Source organism: Netta rufina, assembly GCF_964035555.1.
Source record: "Netta rufina genome assembly, chromosome: 14".
NCBI classification, from domain to species: Eukaryota; Metazoa; Chordata; class Aves; order Anseriformes; family Anatidae; genus Netta; species Netta rufina.
Genome location: NC_140137.1, coordinates 5,451,622 through 5,468,378, shown reverse-complemented (window position 1 = coordinate 5,468,378; position 16,757 = coordinate 5,451,622). Strand labels below are relative to the sequence as shown.

Sequence of the window (16,757 nt, the reverse complement as noted above, 5' to 3'; positions counted from 1 at the left end):
GTTTTTGAGAGCTGGAGACTGAAAGTGGAGTCCTCGTTTTTTGATTGTCTTCACGATTATTTTTTTCTTGACGTGTATGAAAGCCAGAGGGAGGAGGGCTACTCTGTTTTCTGCAGACTCTCTAAATGTCAGCATGACTTGCTATTTAACTTGAGTTGAGTGGATTAAACATGGATAAACCAGATGTGGGTCCCTCTTTCCATCTTCATGTTCACAGAAGAATATTTGAACAGATCAGCGCTTGCTGAAATTCATTTGCTTGTAATTGTGGCATGCTTCTTCCACTGCCACAGTTGATTTTCAAAAACTCCAGTTTATTGAGAAATACATTCATGAGTCGCCAAAAATACATTCAGAGTGTATTTACAGGAACCAAATATATTGCAGCTTTCTCCTCCTGAAGACTAATTCTCACTTGAAACAAGAGAGCCATGTTAGTGCAAAGCTAACATGTTTCTGTATGAACCTACTCAATGTCACCGAGACCTTTTTGTGTCTCGTGGCTCTTGCTCTCATTGTTGCTCATATATATGATTTATTAAATCATATTTCAATTTCATATATGATTTCTGCATGATTTTTAATATAAATTTATTGCTTCCATTTTAATCATTCTCAAGCAACCTTACCTGGTTATTAATGTTTCACAGGTAGCAACAGACAAGGATAATGGCATCTTGTTATACAAAGGAGACAATGATCCTTTGGCTCTGGAGTTATACCAAGGACACGTGAGGCTCATCTATGACACACTGAATTCTCCACCTACCACAGTATATAGGTAAATATCTAAGCTTTACGAGACAGTTTGTTTCAAAAAAAGATGGAGAGGTAGGATTTTTCTAAGAAATATGCATGGAAGAAGAAACTTTTATTTCACATCACTGCATCTTTTATGTATGCAATTAGGTAAGAAAATCAGAATAAAGTCTTAGTTGGAGGCTGCATGATTAAAAGTTGTCATTTATAGGTAATGCCAACGATACTGTGTCCTATGCTGGTTTCAGAAAAAATGTTGTGCTTTCTCATTTACTGCAGAGATTTAAGTGAATGTTGTCCTTGAAGCAATGGGTCCTTCCAAGCAATCAGTTTCTCTGATGTTGATATTGAGCATTAACTTACAGTACTGGGACAGAACAGTGACTGTGCAAGTGCAGGATTAGACCATTTCCAAAATAGGAGGAGAAGGGTTGAATTCCTCTAAGAGTGAATGTTTTTTGATCATCTTGTACATATATCAGTAGTAACTACACAAACCATGAGAAAACACAAATTACACAGGTAGATTGTAGGGCAATTTGACCTTCAGACACTTGACTGTTGGGGATACCAAACCAATTTTTTTTTATTAGTCACAAGGAAGAAAAGCAATGTAAAATGTAGAAGTGAAGTCCATGCACAAGGGAATTTCCTTGGGAAAGAGAGGCATGCTGCTCATGTTTTCCACTGCCTTTCAGCCACCCTCTCCAATGGGAGAGGAATTCTCTGATTATTTTTAAGCTGTGATGCCCCGGTTTGTTCTTTGTAAGCATGCAGTTGTATCCACAAGGAGCCCTTCTGGGTTCAGTGCAGCTTCATTGCATTGTATATGCAGGCAAGGTGGATTTCCAGTCCACCCCACTCTTTTAGGAAGAGACTTCTTTTAAAGTAAGTACAAGGATGCCACAAACTCTGACTAACCGTGATGTGCCCTGTACTTGTGCTGGAGAGTTCTCTCAACACTTGTTAAAACCACAGTCTTCCAAAAATGTGGTAGTTCTTCAGAGTTTTCTTTAAGGGGAACAGTGATATATTTAAGAAAATGAGAAAATTATTTCTGTATAAAGACAAATTGGATAATATCAGTGCAGAGATGTCCCCAGAAAGAAAAATGGTTTGTCCACTGTAGGAATGAAGAAAGTGGTTTGTTAGTGACTTTGACCAGCTGGGTAGGTGTGAAAAATTCCCCCGTGTGTGGCTGCTAATCCTAATTGATTTCATGTTAGAGCAAAGCTGAGGTTGTTAAACATTTTTACACCGCTAATTAGAACATAGGGAAGCTTATTATGTGTGGGCAGCACACGAGGTGACAGATCGGCGTGGATGCTTGCTTTCTGTTGTCAAGGGCAGAGAGGTGTGGTGACAAGAGCTGTTGCCACCATCAGCAACACTTTATAGATCTGCTGCCTTCTGGTGAAGCTGCCAGAGATGGCAAGCAGCAGTGTCCTCATTATTCCTGCGCCCTTCATATTGATCAAGGAGGAGGTCTCCATTCAGACTGACACCTCATTAACATAAGATTAATGGTCCGTTTACTACATTTTGTACCGTGTGATCTGTTGAGATAGGAAAGTAGCTGCCTAATACGATGCCCTTTCTGAAATGTCACTCTAATCTTTTATTAGTTTAAGGAGTGGAGCAAAATGGGATTAGCATGGAGCTTGATGGGAAAAGATTAGGTTGATTGAGAAAAACTACAGCTAAAGAATGTCAAAAAAGGGCTTCTAAATAGATTAAGAGACTTGTTTTCCTTAAGGGCTGAGAAAGAGGGAGGAAACCTGCCTCTCCCCTTACAACCATAGGATTTAAGGGTAGGAGGCATGAGTGGGTCTGGTCTGACCTCCCTGTGTATCCTGTTTGACTTCCAGCTAAGGCGTAAGCTGTGTTTGGCTAACATATAACTTCCAGCTAGGCCCCGAGTTTTCACAGGAAAGCACCAAATAATGGAAAATCCCCTATTTCCTTTAGTAGCTTGGACAATGGTCAATCATTTCCATTATTCAGGCATTGGCCATCATTCCTAAGTTGAGTTTTGCTAATACCTTCTTGATGTTTCAGAGGCTAAAACATCTGGTACTGGCTCCCATGAGTTTACCTGTACTTTTAATTGCATTGTACCCTACGTTGCATTGTATTGAAAAGAGTAGTTGGTTCAGTGTGGTGTATTTTATCTAAACCTTTAGAATTGGTGACTTCCATGCAACTTACACTATTTTTCATTTTTCATTAAAAATAAAGTTACTAGGAGAACCAGAAACATTCAAATGATAGTGCCACCGCTGGAAAAACTGTTCACCATCTCAATTACTTCCTCCTTGCTCTCTTGTTTGGATGCCTTATTTAAATGTCAATCCTTAGCAAAAGTGGACTGATTGACTTTGAGGGGCTCTGCTGTAAGACAGATTCATTTTCAGAGGCAGTATCAGGAGCTCCTGTCCTCCGAAGCGGTCCACTTCTCAGAATAGATGAGCAACACCTTGGCTATTGCTTTGGCTCAAAAGTGTGTGCCAAAAGAGGAGAAGGCCTTAAAATACTGCCTGGTGGGTAGTGCACCAGTTACAGCTGCAGGAAATCTACAGCTGACCGTGTCCTGTGCTGTAACTGAGATGTTTTACTATTTCAGGTACTCCTGTGATGGGATGTGGGAAGTCCCTGGCAAGCCACATTATCTGTAATTCTTCATCAGGGTCTCCACAATGGGTTTTATTAATAGTGTTTAAGAACAGTAAAATTAGCAAAATACTTGGCTAATATATGTAATGTCCTGTAGGGATAAGATAACAGCTTGTTACCAGACAGGTTTTGAAGCTAGCAGCGAGTATGGTATATGTGGTGGTAGTTTTCAGTAGGCAAAGGGTGCTGGAAGAACAAAGTACACAACACGTTATGTTGTAAAACTCTTCCCCCAGGCCCTTAGGATTTAGCCAGGGTGAAGGTTTGTACCAGGCAAATTGCATGCATGTTCTGGAGTTACCAGTTGTAGCATATTCTGCAGATGGCCTTGCCTTGCAAACTTATTGTCAGAAATTGTTTGAGGACAGGGATGTGACATAATATTGGATTGCAGGCATGTCGGGATACAGCAGTTCATTTTATCTGCTCTGTGAGGGCAAGTTGTCTCTGGCTTTTGAAGCACACCTGTTCCTGTATCTCAGTAGCAATTTTGAGCAGATTTAAGTAGATCTAAGGACAAAGTTAGCCTGGAAAAGCCCAAGATCAATTTGTTCACTCAGCTTTACTTCATATATTCGTTCCTGTGCTATGTTTGGATGGAAAGGTTCAAGTTGATGTTGGACTTTTAGTGAAGAAGTATAAAGAACTGAGTAGTTCATTTGCAAGAGACCTTCAAAGGTCATCTAGTGCAGCTGTCTGACCTCTTCATGGCCAACCAAAAGTTAAACATATTCATGAGGGCCTTGTCCAAATGCCTCCTGAACACTGACAGGCATTGGGCATCAACCACCTCCCTAGGAAGCCTGTTCCAGTGTTTGACCACCCTCACGGTAAGGATATTTTTCCTAATAATCTAGTCTGAACCTGCCCTGGCACAGATTTGTGCTATTCCTGGGTGTCCTGTCATCAACAGTCATTCTTTCATTCTAGTCAGAAGAGAGGTCAGCAAAAGTCCAGTGGAAAGGATTACATGAAGTACATTTTCATTTCTCATCAAATTAGAAAGAAATATAAGTTAATTCACCACTATGAAGTGATTAAAATTGTCCTTTTGAAAGAAGACCTGACTGGTTTGTTACAGGAAATCTTCACTTGTAGGCTGCATGATAAAGGCTTCCTGAAGCTCATAACAACTATGCTATAGAAGATTTATTTTTAAAGTAAGATTCCCACTTGGGTCTTTTATTCAATTTAATTATGCCATATATCACAGAATCACAGAATTGTAGGGGTTGGAAGGGACCTCGAAAGATCATCAGGTCCAACACCCCTGCCAAAGCAGGTTCCTTAGAGCAGGCTGCCCAGGTAGGCGTCCAGATGGGCCTTAAATATCTCCAGAGATATCTCTTAAATATCTTAAATAACTCCACAACCTCCCTGGGCAGCCTGTCCCAGTGCTTCATCACCCTCACCGTGAAGAAGTTCTTTCACATGCTGGTGCGGAACTGCCTGGGCTCCATCTTGTGGCCATTGCCCCTTGTCCTGTCCCCACAAACCACTGAAAAGAGGTTGGCCAAATCCGTCTGTCTCCCACACCTCAGGTATTTATACACATTGATGAGATCAATATTCATATATATATGTACAAATGAGAACAGAAACCTGTTCTGAGCACTTTATCAACCTCCTGGCTTCTACACGGGTGGAAGTTACTCTTCCATACCATGACAGTACCTAGCATTCAGCCAACAGTTAGTTGCTGAAATAAAGTAAATCTTTTACACAGATACCCTTCCTTAACTTAGAGATACCAACTGATGAGGAATTCACTGCTTTTATTTATGACCATGCTCCAATTGTTAAAAGCTTGAATTAACAAAAAAAAAAAAAAAAAAAAAAAAAGAAAAAGAAAAAGAATAATTTAGGTCTCAGTCATTGGAATTAGTGTCTGTTTAACTGTTTTCTATCAGGAGAGATTCTTACTTTCAGTCTCTTTTCCTACATTTGTTCTTTTTTTTTTTTCCTGATAGATTTTATGCTACTACACAACCATATTGATTTGAATGCTAAATTAATCCTTTGCAGTAGAAATAGAAATTTGACACAAACTACTGGTGTAATTTCCTCCAGAGTTCCTGGATTGTTCTGTTGCGTACAGACTGTCATAAATGGTAAAATGTGATATGCAGACGTCATTGGTGTAAAATCATATGTTTTCATGCAGGCTTCCTGACAGCAGTGAAAAGGAGGCAGTCAGGAAAATACCAGAATTAATTGTGTTTGTCCTTCTGCAGAGCCTACGCCCAAATTACGTTATAGTTCTCTATAAAAGTATCCTTGTGTAATCCATTTTCAAAAATGCTACGTCATTAAAAATACTTCTTACAGATTGTATCATGCAGTTCTTGCAGTCTGCCTAATTCTTACATAGCATAGATGGATGTTCTTGTGGTTAAAGCACAAAGCCTGAAGTCAGAAGAGCTTAAGGTCTTCCTGTATCTGCCTCATTTGTGATAACTATGACATGACAAATTAAATCTGGCTCTTTATGCACAAAAACTACAGAAATGCACAAATCCATGTCTCCAGGAGATGAGATTCCTTCTTCCACCAGGCTGTGAAGCAGGACAAGGCTCCTACCCCAGTGGCATTTGCCAGCTGCCTGCATTATTCTGTTGCTTGGCCTCTGCCCACAGCATGCCACTCTGAAGAGCTGAATTTAGGTTTTAACTCAAGGATTTTGACCCTCTACTCAGTTTTCATAGGCTTCTCTTCCACTCTTTTGGTGCTGAGATTGAACAGTTACTTCGATGATGGAAGAACTTCTACATCTGCCAAAGGAGGGAGATGGGATTCTTCTGTAATCACCTCTCCCTAGCTGCAGTCACTTATCTGTAAAGAAGCCTGGGAGGTTTCCTCATTAATACAGTGCCTTCTAGGGAAGAATGTGCTGGAGGAGTGAAAGCATTAATTCTTAGGATCATTATTAGAGCTTGTCAAACCCAGTTTTTACCAAAACTTTCTTTGCAGATCTTACTGCATGCAGATCCTTTTCTTCCTAAAACCTTCAGATTATACCTTCTGCAGCTTGTGCTGTGCCTTTCCCTCACAGGACTCCTTTTTGATACTTCTGGATGGTCTCTAAATAGACTGTTTTTCACAGATTTCTATGAGACATCACTGAGCTCTTTATAATTCTAGGTATTTGCAATTCATTTTATTCTTTCTATCCTACGCCTTATTTTACTCAGGTAATCCTTAGGGATTTTTCATCAAATATAATGAGCAAAACCAGCATTAATTTCTGACCTGCACAGCAAATGTTGTAAAATTTGAATGTACATATACATCTTGCATGAGACAAGGCAAAGGACAGATGAATTATTTTTTGCCTTTATAAAGGGCTCTGGTGTATTTGAAGAGAACAAAGAAGACAAGTGTTTTTCTTAGTGGATTTCTGTAGTTTTCCACATATATATATTTATTTTTTTTTTGTAGTAGGACAATGAAAATGTAAGGCCACGACCTTTAAATATCATCCAACTTTTGTCATTTGGTTCAGAATCAAATATTTGCTTTCATGAAATTCAGAAACTTTCTTCTGCAGAGATGAACCTCAGAAAGAGTAAAGTTTTGTCCTTCAGGCTGCCTGATGACTTAGCAGTCAAAATCTCTTTTAGTTGAATTATTTTTTTCCTTGTATGTCTCTTTAGTATCTCTTGCAAAAATGATAGCATTTCTCTTCTCTCTCTCCTCCTGTTCCCTTGAGATCATTCTCTTCAGTCTAGTACCTGAATACCCAGAAACAGTGTGCTGTGGACCCACAGCTTCCTTTCTAGCTGTATACATATGGGCAGGGGGATGCTTTATGAGGTGGCAAAACCTTCTCATAAAAAACAAAGCAAGTCAGTGTTAGCATGTCCATGTACCAGACATGGGAAATCAGGAATAGGTTGCCTAAAACCACTTGCCCTGTGCTGGTGACAAATAGAAGCTGCACCAAAACCCAGGCCGCCTTCGGCAGGGCCCCGAGCTTGGGCCTGCTGGTCTGAGTCACACCCGTAGGCCGGGGCAGAGCCGTGCCTGAGGCAGAGCCACGGGTGTTTTTGTCTTCCCCTCAGCACACTGTTGAACTCTGGAGAACTTAAGCCACAGTTTCTGAAGGCAATAAACACACAAGCCTTCATGTCATTTTACCTAATAATTTTAATTCACTCATATTACAACTAATTGAAGTCAAAGCAGAGATGTTAGTTGTATCCTTTTGATTAGGAATATGGACATCTACACCAGTGCTGTCTACTTTATCAAAGTTTTTTAACAATTCTGCTGCAAGCCCAAATCTACTTAAAATAGCTGTCAGGAAGCAGTCCTCCTCCTCCTCCCCGGTCACGTTCTTTTTCAGCAGCTCTAAGAACTGGCTGGCTGTAATGCATAGATTACATATACGCAAATTGTCAGTAGTCTATTTTGTTAAGCAATTTGATTTTTTTTTTTTTTTTTAAAGAGGTGTTCATAAGCTCTGTGTACAGCTGCTTTAGTCACCATTTACCTGTCCTCTGCACCACTCCGCCTGTATCTCCCAGGAGCTCCCACTCAGCTGAAGGGGACCAGAGGGAAGCAGGAGCTGGCGGGCCATGTTCATCCCCACTGGCTGCTTCATTGATCAGTGGCCTTTTAGGAAGGTCTGTGCAAAACAGGACTGCAGCACACACATGTACATAAAAGTTTCCCATTATAATGCTGATTTCTTTCAGCTAATAATAATAATAATAATGTAATGCAGTCAGGAGGATACCAGTATTAATTCCAGGAAGAAATAAGAGTGACAGGATAAAGATAGTTCAGAACTAAGCAAAAAGTAGGGAGAACGATCCAAAAGGAATCAAAGTGTCAAAATACCCTCTAGTTAGATTGTAACTCTACAGCATACTGGCCTCATACAACCTCTTTCACCTCACTGTAATGGACACTTCAGAAAGATGGAAAGATGGAAAGTAAATTCTTCCCAGTTATGACATTTTACTCAGCAGTAGAGAGTTGATCATTCCAAAGTACTTTCAAGAGCATCAAGAAGAAAGGTGTTTGTTCTTGGAATCATGCTGAGCTCTATGAGGAGCTCAGTGCCTTGGTACTTGGTTTTCATACTGGAAGAGTTCTGGTTTATTTAAAAATGATCAGTGATGCTAAAAGTTGTTCTTTACAGTGAGTTGAATGTGTCTAAAAATAACAGTATAGCTTATAACCAAAGGAAAACTGCTGCTGAAAATGTGGAAATGTACATTACAAATGTAGATTTTCCCAGTTAAAGTGAGTAGCTGGGTTGAGTTTAGTCAGTTCTATTCAGGCATTAAAACTGCTCAGCCAAATTAAAGCTAATTGTGAACTAGTTCTTCCAACTCAGTAGATAACTTCATTTAGCCAGTGGTCTGTCTGTAACATATATCTTCTAGTGAGAGCATCAGAGAAACCATGACAGTGGTCTTGCCAACTCCTAAGCCCTTACAAACCAATGCTGATAGCAGTCCACCTTCTGAGCAGCCACTTTGTTTTCCACATGTTGGAAACCTGCTCTTGTGCTGAACTGTTTCCAGTGAGTAGGCAGTAGGAGAAAGGCATGCAAAGGTATTTTAAAAGAGTCATAGAAACAGAATATCCTGAGTTGGAAGGGACACCCAAGGATCATCAAGTCCAACTCCTGGATCCACACAGCACCACCCAAAAATCAGGCCATGTGTCTGAGAGCATTGTCCAAAGGCTTCTTGAGCTCCGACAGGCCCAGGCCATGACCACGTCCCTGGGCAGCCTGTCCCAGTGCCCAACCACCTCTGGGTGCAGAACCTTTCCCTAACCCCCAGCCTGACCCTCCCCTGTCCCAGCTCCATGCCGTTCCCTCAGGTCCTGTCGCTGTCCCTAGAGAGCAGAGCTCAGCGCCTGCCCCTCCGCTCCCCTGTGAGGGAGCTGCAGGCCGCCATGAGGCCTCCCCTCAGCCTGCTCTGCTCTGGGCCGAACAAACCCAGGGACCTCAGCTGCTCCTTGTATGTCTTGTCCTCCAGACCTTTCACTACCTTTTTAGCTCTCCTTTGGACACTCTCTGATAGTTTTAAATTCTTTTATTGTGGTGCCCAAAGCTGCCCATAGTACTGGAGCTGAGGCCGCAGCAGTGCAGAGTAGAGCAGGAAGGTGTTTTCTTAGTGTACCACGAGCTGTTAGTCCAGTAGTATATTGCCAGAGTTGGTTAATATTTATTACTTCAAAGGAAGGCTGAAGAATGCCCAAAATACACAATGCTGGAATAAGCCTAGTCATAGTAACTTTAGAAATTTCCTATCTGCTAATAGCTGGCTTGTGTCTTGAACTGTGAGATTTTTGCCTTACAACAGAAATGTAGCAAGCCAGTAGAAGAAGTTTGGCTTTTTCTGCCTATAAATTTATTGTAAACATGATGACTAACACGAAGTATAGATGTGTACCAAGTGTGATAGATGTATATAGCCTGTTTATACCAAGTGCCTCTGGATTCAATAGAAACACTCTCTGCTGGAGGACGTGCATGCAGAACTGGCACTGAGGTTGATCATGGAGGTGCAGCAGAGAAATTCTGTGCACAAGAATTTCTGTGCTTCTTCCCAGTGCAGAAATGTGGCCCACCACTCTGTATTTGCCAGCATGCTCCAATGCTGCTAGAAAAAGTAGGTAAGGCAACTGCTATTTTGGTTGTCAGACAGCAATACATTGTGTCTTGTGGAAGGAGAGACATACAATTGTAGGTACACAGCCACAGATAAGGTGGTAACAATTTCATTTCCTAAACATGTGTCAGGTTTCTGAATAGACACAGATTTTTTTTACTTGGGGCTTAGCCTCCAATTGCAGGTTTGGTTTGGTTTGTTTTTTTAAAGGAAAAAAAAAAAAAGTTTATCATTCAAATTTGAAGCACATTTTTACATGTATTCTGTAATGGCCCTGTTCCCTGACATTAAATGGCAGGTACTTAGATATTTTTCAAAGCTAAAAAGATGATAGATGGTGTAAAGTGTCCTTTCTGACAAACTGACTTTGTGAAGACTCTTGATAGCTTTCCTCATCAGAAACTGACACTTGATAACCAGCCGAACATAAGAGCTGTTTTCACTAGCGTGTGCTCCTGGTGCTAAGAAGCAAACCCAAGCACCCTGTTTTGTTCCGAGTGCTGGCAGAGCAGCTGGGGCTGTGCTGCAGCACATCCTGGCATGTGCCACAACCAGAAATGTGTAGTGATGGCTCTCGCTGCAGAGGATGTTAAAAAAAACTCCCGCCAGGGGAGTTTTAGGTTAGATGTTAGGAAGAACTTCTTCACTGAAAGGGTTGTTAGACATTGGAACAGGCTGCCCAGGGAAGTGGTGGAGTCACCATCCCTGGAAGTCTTTAAAAGACGTTTAGATGTAGAGCTTAGGGATATGGTTTAGTGGGGACTGTTAGCGTTAGGTCAGAGGTTGGACTCGATGATCTTGAGGTCTCTTCCAACCTAGAAATTCTGTGATTCTGTGATTCTGTGATATGTAGCACTCAGTGCTGTGACTGGCCCTGCTGCTGTGCTAGCACCTGCCCTCCTCTGTGCTGTCTGCAGTCTTTTTATTTATTTTATTTTTTTTGGAAGGGTGTATGATTTAGTGAGTCCTGCTAGCATTGCAGAATCTATATGTGATCATTTTTACACTCTGTATTTACTGTATTTTTTATTTTATATAATGCATGTTCAGTGAATATATCAGTGAAACAATAGCTCATTGCACTGCAGTACACTGTGTGCCGTGACGTGTAAACTTCTTCTGGTGAAGTCAGATGTGAAGGCATCAGTACTGTGACCCCTCATTCAGGAGGGCCTCAGACTTGAAGAGCTCAGGCTATTTTTATTGCTATTACGCTTGTGTTTACCAAATTCTTGGTTAGCAGAATGAAGTATTCAGCTCTGCAGGGACATCGTGATACTGCAGGAGACTGGCACAGGCTTCAGCTCCCCAGCAGAAGGGCTGGAGGGATGTGTCAGCCCTTTTGTCCATATCAGGGGCACTGTGAGAATTTACTGCAAACAGTGTTTACACTGGCCATGAATCTGCCCCTTTTATGAATAATCTACAGAAAGGGGTCAGGATTGTGTTAATTGCGTGTTGCAGGGGTATAAAAAAGGTCATTGCTTTTCCGTTAGAAGGTCTGTAATACAATAACTTCCACAGTTGGCAGGGGTGCTGCAGGAATTGAGTTATGACTGGGAATTAGATATGCATAGGCCGGCCAAACGATCATTAAGGGAGATACGGTAATCAGCTGCCAGTGTTTAAGGGCTGTAAACACCAAGAAGAGAAAGATGGCTTATTTGGGTGGTCTACAGAGTAGTAAGAGAAAAGGTATAAAAACCAAGCAAATGAAAATGGAGGTAGCAAGGAAGAAAAATCTTACTATTGAGTGCTCTCAGCCTAGGAGACCTACCACTGAAGTCATGTAAAACAGGACTGAACATAACAAGAGAGTGTATTTTAAGCTGAAAGTGAACTTGAGTGCTTTAATATATCTTTTTCACCTCTTATTTCCCTAGTCTTGTGTTTCGTTAGCATTTTTCATGCTTTTTTTCTCAACATGTGGTTTTTATTTGGCTTCTGAAGATGATAGTGCTTGAAGTGATGTGTTATTATAAAAGTAGCACAAACACTACTCCAGTTATGATTTTGCCTTTGTTGCCATGGAGTTTAAATCTGTTTTAGGCCGAGGACTGATTACAACTGGAACTAAGGGCAGGAGGTAACCGTAGCTTGGAAAGGTAAAAAATCATCACCACTGATACATGAAAAAGTTTTGCAACTCCCAAATCGCTAACATCTCACTGCCTTTCCCTGCAGCTCTACCTTGTGTTTCTTGATTTTTAGTACCTCTTCTCTAGTGCCTGCTCTTCCTAAGTGTTGTATGCTCATTAAGCTCTTTTGGACAGGTATTTCTGGTTATTCCCTTCTACTCTGAATGCTTTCAGAGACTGCCTAAGTTCAGTGTCCCCAGTCACATACCTTCTTTGTGTTGCTTTGTTCTGTGCTTCAAATGAGGCATGTCCCCATTAAGACTGAGGTCAGGAAAATCTGGAGGCTGTAGCTAATGAATTGATGTCCTCATCTGCATAATTGATGGTTATGCATTTCCACAGTGACATGGTTTGCTGTGATAGTTAAAGCTATTTTTGTTTTTGACTTCTCTGCCCTGCTGCTTCCTGCTGCCTACACTAAAGGTATATTACATGTCAGTGAAAAAAAACTAACCCCAAAGCCCAAATTTTACAAGTTAAAATGGAATGCTTTAATCCTTTAATGCATTTCTATTCGCTGGCATATTTACAGTGGCTCAGCTCTAAATCTCCCGTGTGTATTAGAGCAAGGGGAGTCAGTGTTTATAACATCTGTGTGTGCTTGGGGCTGGAGTAGAAGGGAAAGAAAATACAAGAGGAAGAAGGGAAACAGATCAAAAATGAGAGTGGAAGTCAGGTCTTTCATACATTCCTTGGGGATTTTTGTTTAATACACATCCTTTTCCCTTCATTTCTTCATATTCTGGAGTCTAAGCCCTGGTGGAGGCCATGTCTTTGGCCTGTGTATGCAGTGCCCTTATCATGGGACCTTTTGTTCATCTTGCTGGAATTGCTCTGACAAATGAGGCCAACTCCAAGCAATATAAAATGTTAACGGCTCTTTTATATACCTCTCTCTAGTGCCCCTCTCCCCACAAGGGCAGCTCCAAGCTTTGTGCCTGGGCACAGAGGCAGCAGGAGGTGCTGGACCCAGAGGTGTTCTCCTGAGTTTTGGAAGCTGTGCTCTCCCTGAATGCTCAGTTTAGCCGCACTGCTCATGTGGATTGCTTTAGTTGTCGACCATTTGCAGGAATCTTACCCAGATAACAAAAACTAAAAGCAATATCCAGGTGGTTGAAATTTCACAGAGGTCCATATGTCTAACTTTCTCTTGTGTGCTCTTTCTCACCGATTCTTTTCTCAGTACAGGATTTAGACCATCTGAATCAATTTTCAGAGGTTTTCAGAAGTGTTTGCTTCCCTCCAGTGACCAGGCACAGGCACCTGCATAGTGCTTCTCTGTACCTGACCACATATCTGAAGTGCTGTGGGACAGCAGCTGAACAAGGTGATTCAGTACCCATGAGGAAAAGAAGAAATCAGGGGTCCCCAGAGAAAGTAACAGGCTACACAGATCTGAACAGGACATCACAGCATACAGTCTGAGTGTATCTGGAAAAGCTGTAATTTCCATAGCCTTATGAGTTAAGCCATCAGGATCAATAAGCAGTTGAAAGTGATACTTTCCAGGACTTTCTCATATGAGGTTCAGCAATGATGGGTAATAAAAGGCACGATGTTCATATTAATTCAATATGCAGACTTCACTGCAATGCGAAGAAACGCTATTTGTTGCTTGAAGATTGTAGTAACACTGAAACCCATTCCTGAGTATACTGTTGCTGCTTTTGTGGTGCCTTTGTCAAGGAGCAACAAGCTGATCCTGTCAGTATTTTCCTCTTCTTTTGGCCAAATCCGATCAGATGTCATGGCCAGTGTCGGTTAGTGAGTGTAACAAAAGGTTAGGATAACCGTAACAAAAGCAGCATAAGGGATTGTGCAAGACATGACCAGGGTTATGAGAGGAGGGTGCCAAAGAAGAGAGAGGTGTGGGGTGCTGGGGGCAGCTTGGGCTGCCCTCAGCGTTCGGCTGCACGTTAATTGCTTATCCTCAAGGTAGGCGTTTTAAGGCACCAGAAGCGATTATGTATGGAAGGGAACAGAAATGGTTTCTCACCGTCAGATTTGTAACAAGACTCGAGTGAAGTCCTGTAAAAACTGTGAGTATGGTCTAGAAAATGTTTGTGACAAGGTGGGCCCCTCACCAGACTGTTCACTGCGGTAAGAGAAGCAGTTCCTGGGTCCTGAAAAATCTTTTCATTGTACATAGAACATGTGGTTCCTTTTTTATATATTATTTATGTATTTATTTATTTTATTATTTTTTAGCAAGTTTCATTGTTAAATTACTGGAAATCCTTGCTGACCCTTCAAATGTTTACACTTAAAATGTAATCCCTTCCTTTTTACAACAGTAATGTATTATAATGTATTATAAACTATCTAATATCCAGTAGTGGTGGCCCAGAATGCTGCAGTTGGAAGTCAGCTAAAAATTCACGACTGTCTTCTTTAAAAGCTTGGAAAATCTCAAAACCTAGGACTTGGTTTGTTAGTGCCCCCGAGAAAAGCAGCTGGCTCGAGTCTAGCAGTTGTTTGGCTTCTTCCTGTGGGCCCTTTCCCCTCTCCCTTGCTTTGCTCAGACATATTATTTTAATTTAATCATGAAGCACAAAAGCCCTTGCAAAAGGGAAGGAGTTGGGTAACGTCAAGTCAGCTGCCAGGTATGCGATGTTGCGAGATCCCAGCAAATACACTTTGAGCAGGGAGCCAAGGTAAAGCTGCCGTATGTATCAGCCTGTGAACGTTCCCCCGGCTCGGTACCGGGGTGGGTGCGGTGCTGAGCTGTGGCCGGAGCTGTGAGGGACGACTGCGGGGCCGAGGGGAAGCAGCGGCGGCCCCCTCAGCGCGGCCGCCTCAGCGCCACCCCCTCAGCGCGGCCGCCCCGGGCCCGTTGCGCGATACCGCGGCTCCCTCTGGCGGTCGCTGGCCGCCGGTTTAGCCCTCGCCGCGGGGCTCGGCGGAGCCCCGGCGTGTTTCTTCCCCCCGTGTCCCCGCTGCAGCCCCGTGCTCGCCACCCGCTGCCGGCCCCGAGCCGAAGGGCCCGGGAGCGCTCGGCCCGTGCCCTCGGCACCGCGAGGGCTGAGGAAGCTCAGCAAATGGCGGGCGCCGGGGCGGGATTTATGTACCACAGGGTGCGTGCCCCGAGCCCACCTGATCCCCAGAAAGAATTCAATTAAGATTTTAATAAAGCCCGCGCCGAGAGCTGGGTCAGGAAGAGGCCCCTTGAAAAAAAAAAAAAAAAAGGCCGAGCACAGCAAGTCTGTGCTGGGAGCTGCGTCGTGATGCACTGTTCAGCGTCTGTGGCTTTCTTCCCTTCATCTCCAGCCAAGCCACTGTCTCCAACTGTCTCAGACGATTGCTGAGTCTCCTAAAGGCCCAGCTATATAAGAGGCTCTGAGGAGAGTTCGTGTAGCATTTCCCTCAGCACTGGTTTCTCCCCCAGTGTTGTCTCTGTCTCTCTCAAAATCCAAAGACTTCATAACATCTTTCTGTCAGCAACAGCGATGTGCTTTAACACAGATATCCCCTGGTGGGATTTTCTACCATCCTGGCTGTCCGCATCCGGCTTTTCTATCATGTGTTAGCATCTTTTCAAAAAGCAAACCAGTGCTTTGCCTGTTCTGACTTCATCTGCTTTACAAAATTGCAGTGTTGAATGATGGCTGTAAGTTGCACAGTTTCTCACGGTCCAGGCACAGACTATTTTTATTCAGAGTTAAAAAGTGAAAAAGTCGGAACCGAGTAATTTTCATCCACACATACACACAGATGGGGACACCTCACTCCCTTTCCAGTGAAAATACCAGGCCTGGGTATGCTGACAGGCACGAGCACCGCATGGGGTGGCTGCTTCCATTGCCAGGACACACAGACTTTTGTTTGCCTCATAGTCAAGGCTCTCCTGCATAATCTGGAAAAAGCACACACTGTGGAGGAGTAGGTGATTAATGCCTGTGAAATCCTGGCCCAGGGAAGAGCCAGCGCTGCCAGATGTGATAATGTTGTCCTCTGACAAATGGCCATAGCTTGGCCTTCCTCAGATAACAGTGTAATTTTGTGCACTAGCTTTGGATATTGATCCCACCAGGGAAGGGTTCCCTGTCGTGCAGCCATCCATCCCACCTCCTCAGTGCTCAGCTGTCAGAGCCAATGGGTTTTGGCTATTCTTCTTCCTTTCATTGGCACTTCTGCGTAGCCTAACCATTACAAATGTGCATTTCCATTTGTCTAGCACCTTTCAGCTGAATGTCTAAGTACTTTCTACATATGAATTAAGCATTGCAACACAGCAGTTAGATATGCAGGGAGTGCATCGGGATCATCCAGTTGGTACATTGCTTTTGCACAGCTGTTTCTTGTAATGTGGCAGATACTTAGCAGAATTCAAGAATATCTAAACAGCAAGCTTGGACCAGCTGTTTTCAAACTTACTAGAGTTGTCAATCCATAAAGTAGTCTGCTAGAGGTGTGGGCCCCAGTACAGGCAAACTCAGGCTTGTTTTTTATAAGTGCATGCAAAGTATATGCAACCTTGGGCAATAAATCTTGTGTAAGTCCTTGTTCCTTATCTCTACCCATGCAATTCACTGCCCTTGCATTAGTCCTGATATAA

The 16,757-nt window shown here is 42.6% G+C and overlaps 1 protein-coding gene across 1 annotated transcript in view; it reads left to right on the top strand.

Annotated features, from left to right (window-relative positions):
* SLIT3 (slit guidance ligand 3) overlaps window positions 1-16,757 on the top strand; it is a gene marked incomplete at both ends in the record, with an annotated part of 518,009 nt that overhangs the window by 492,791 nt on the left and 8,461 nt on the right. Inside the window, one exon of the mRNA XM_084295482.1 lies at window positions 651-781. Coding sequence (XP_084151608.1) covers window positions 651-781 — 131 coding nt within the window. The remainder of the gene's footprint in view (window positions 1-650; window positions 782-16,757) is intronic.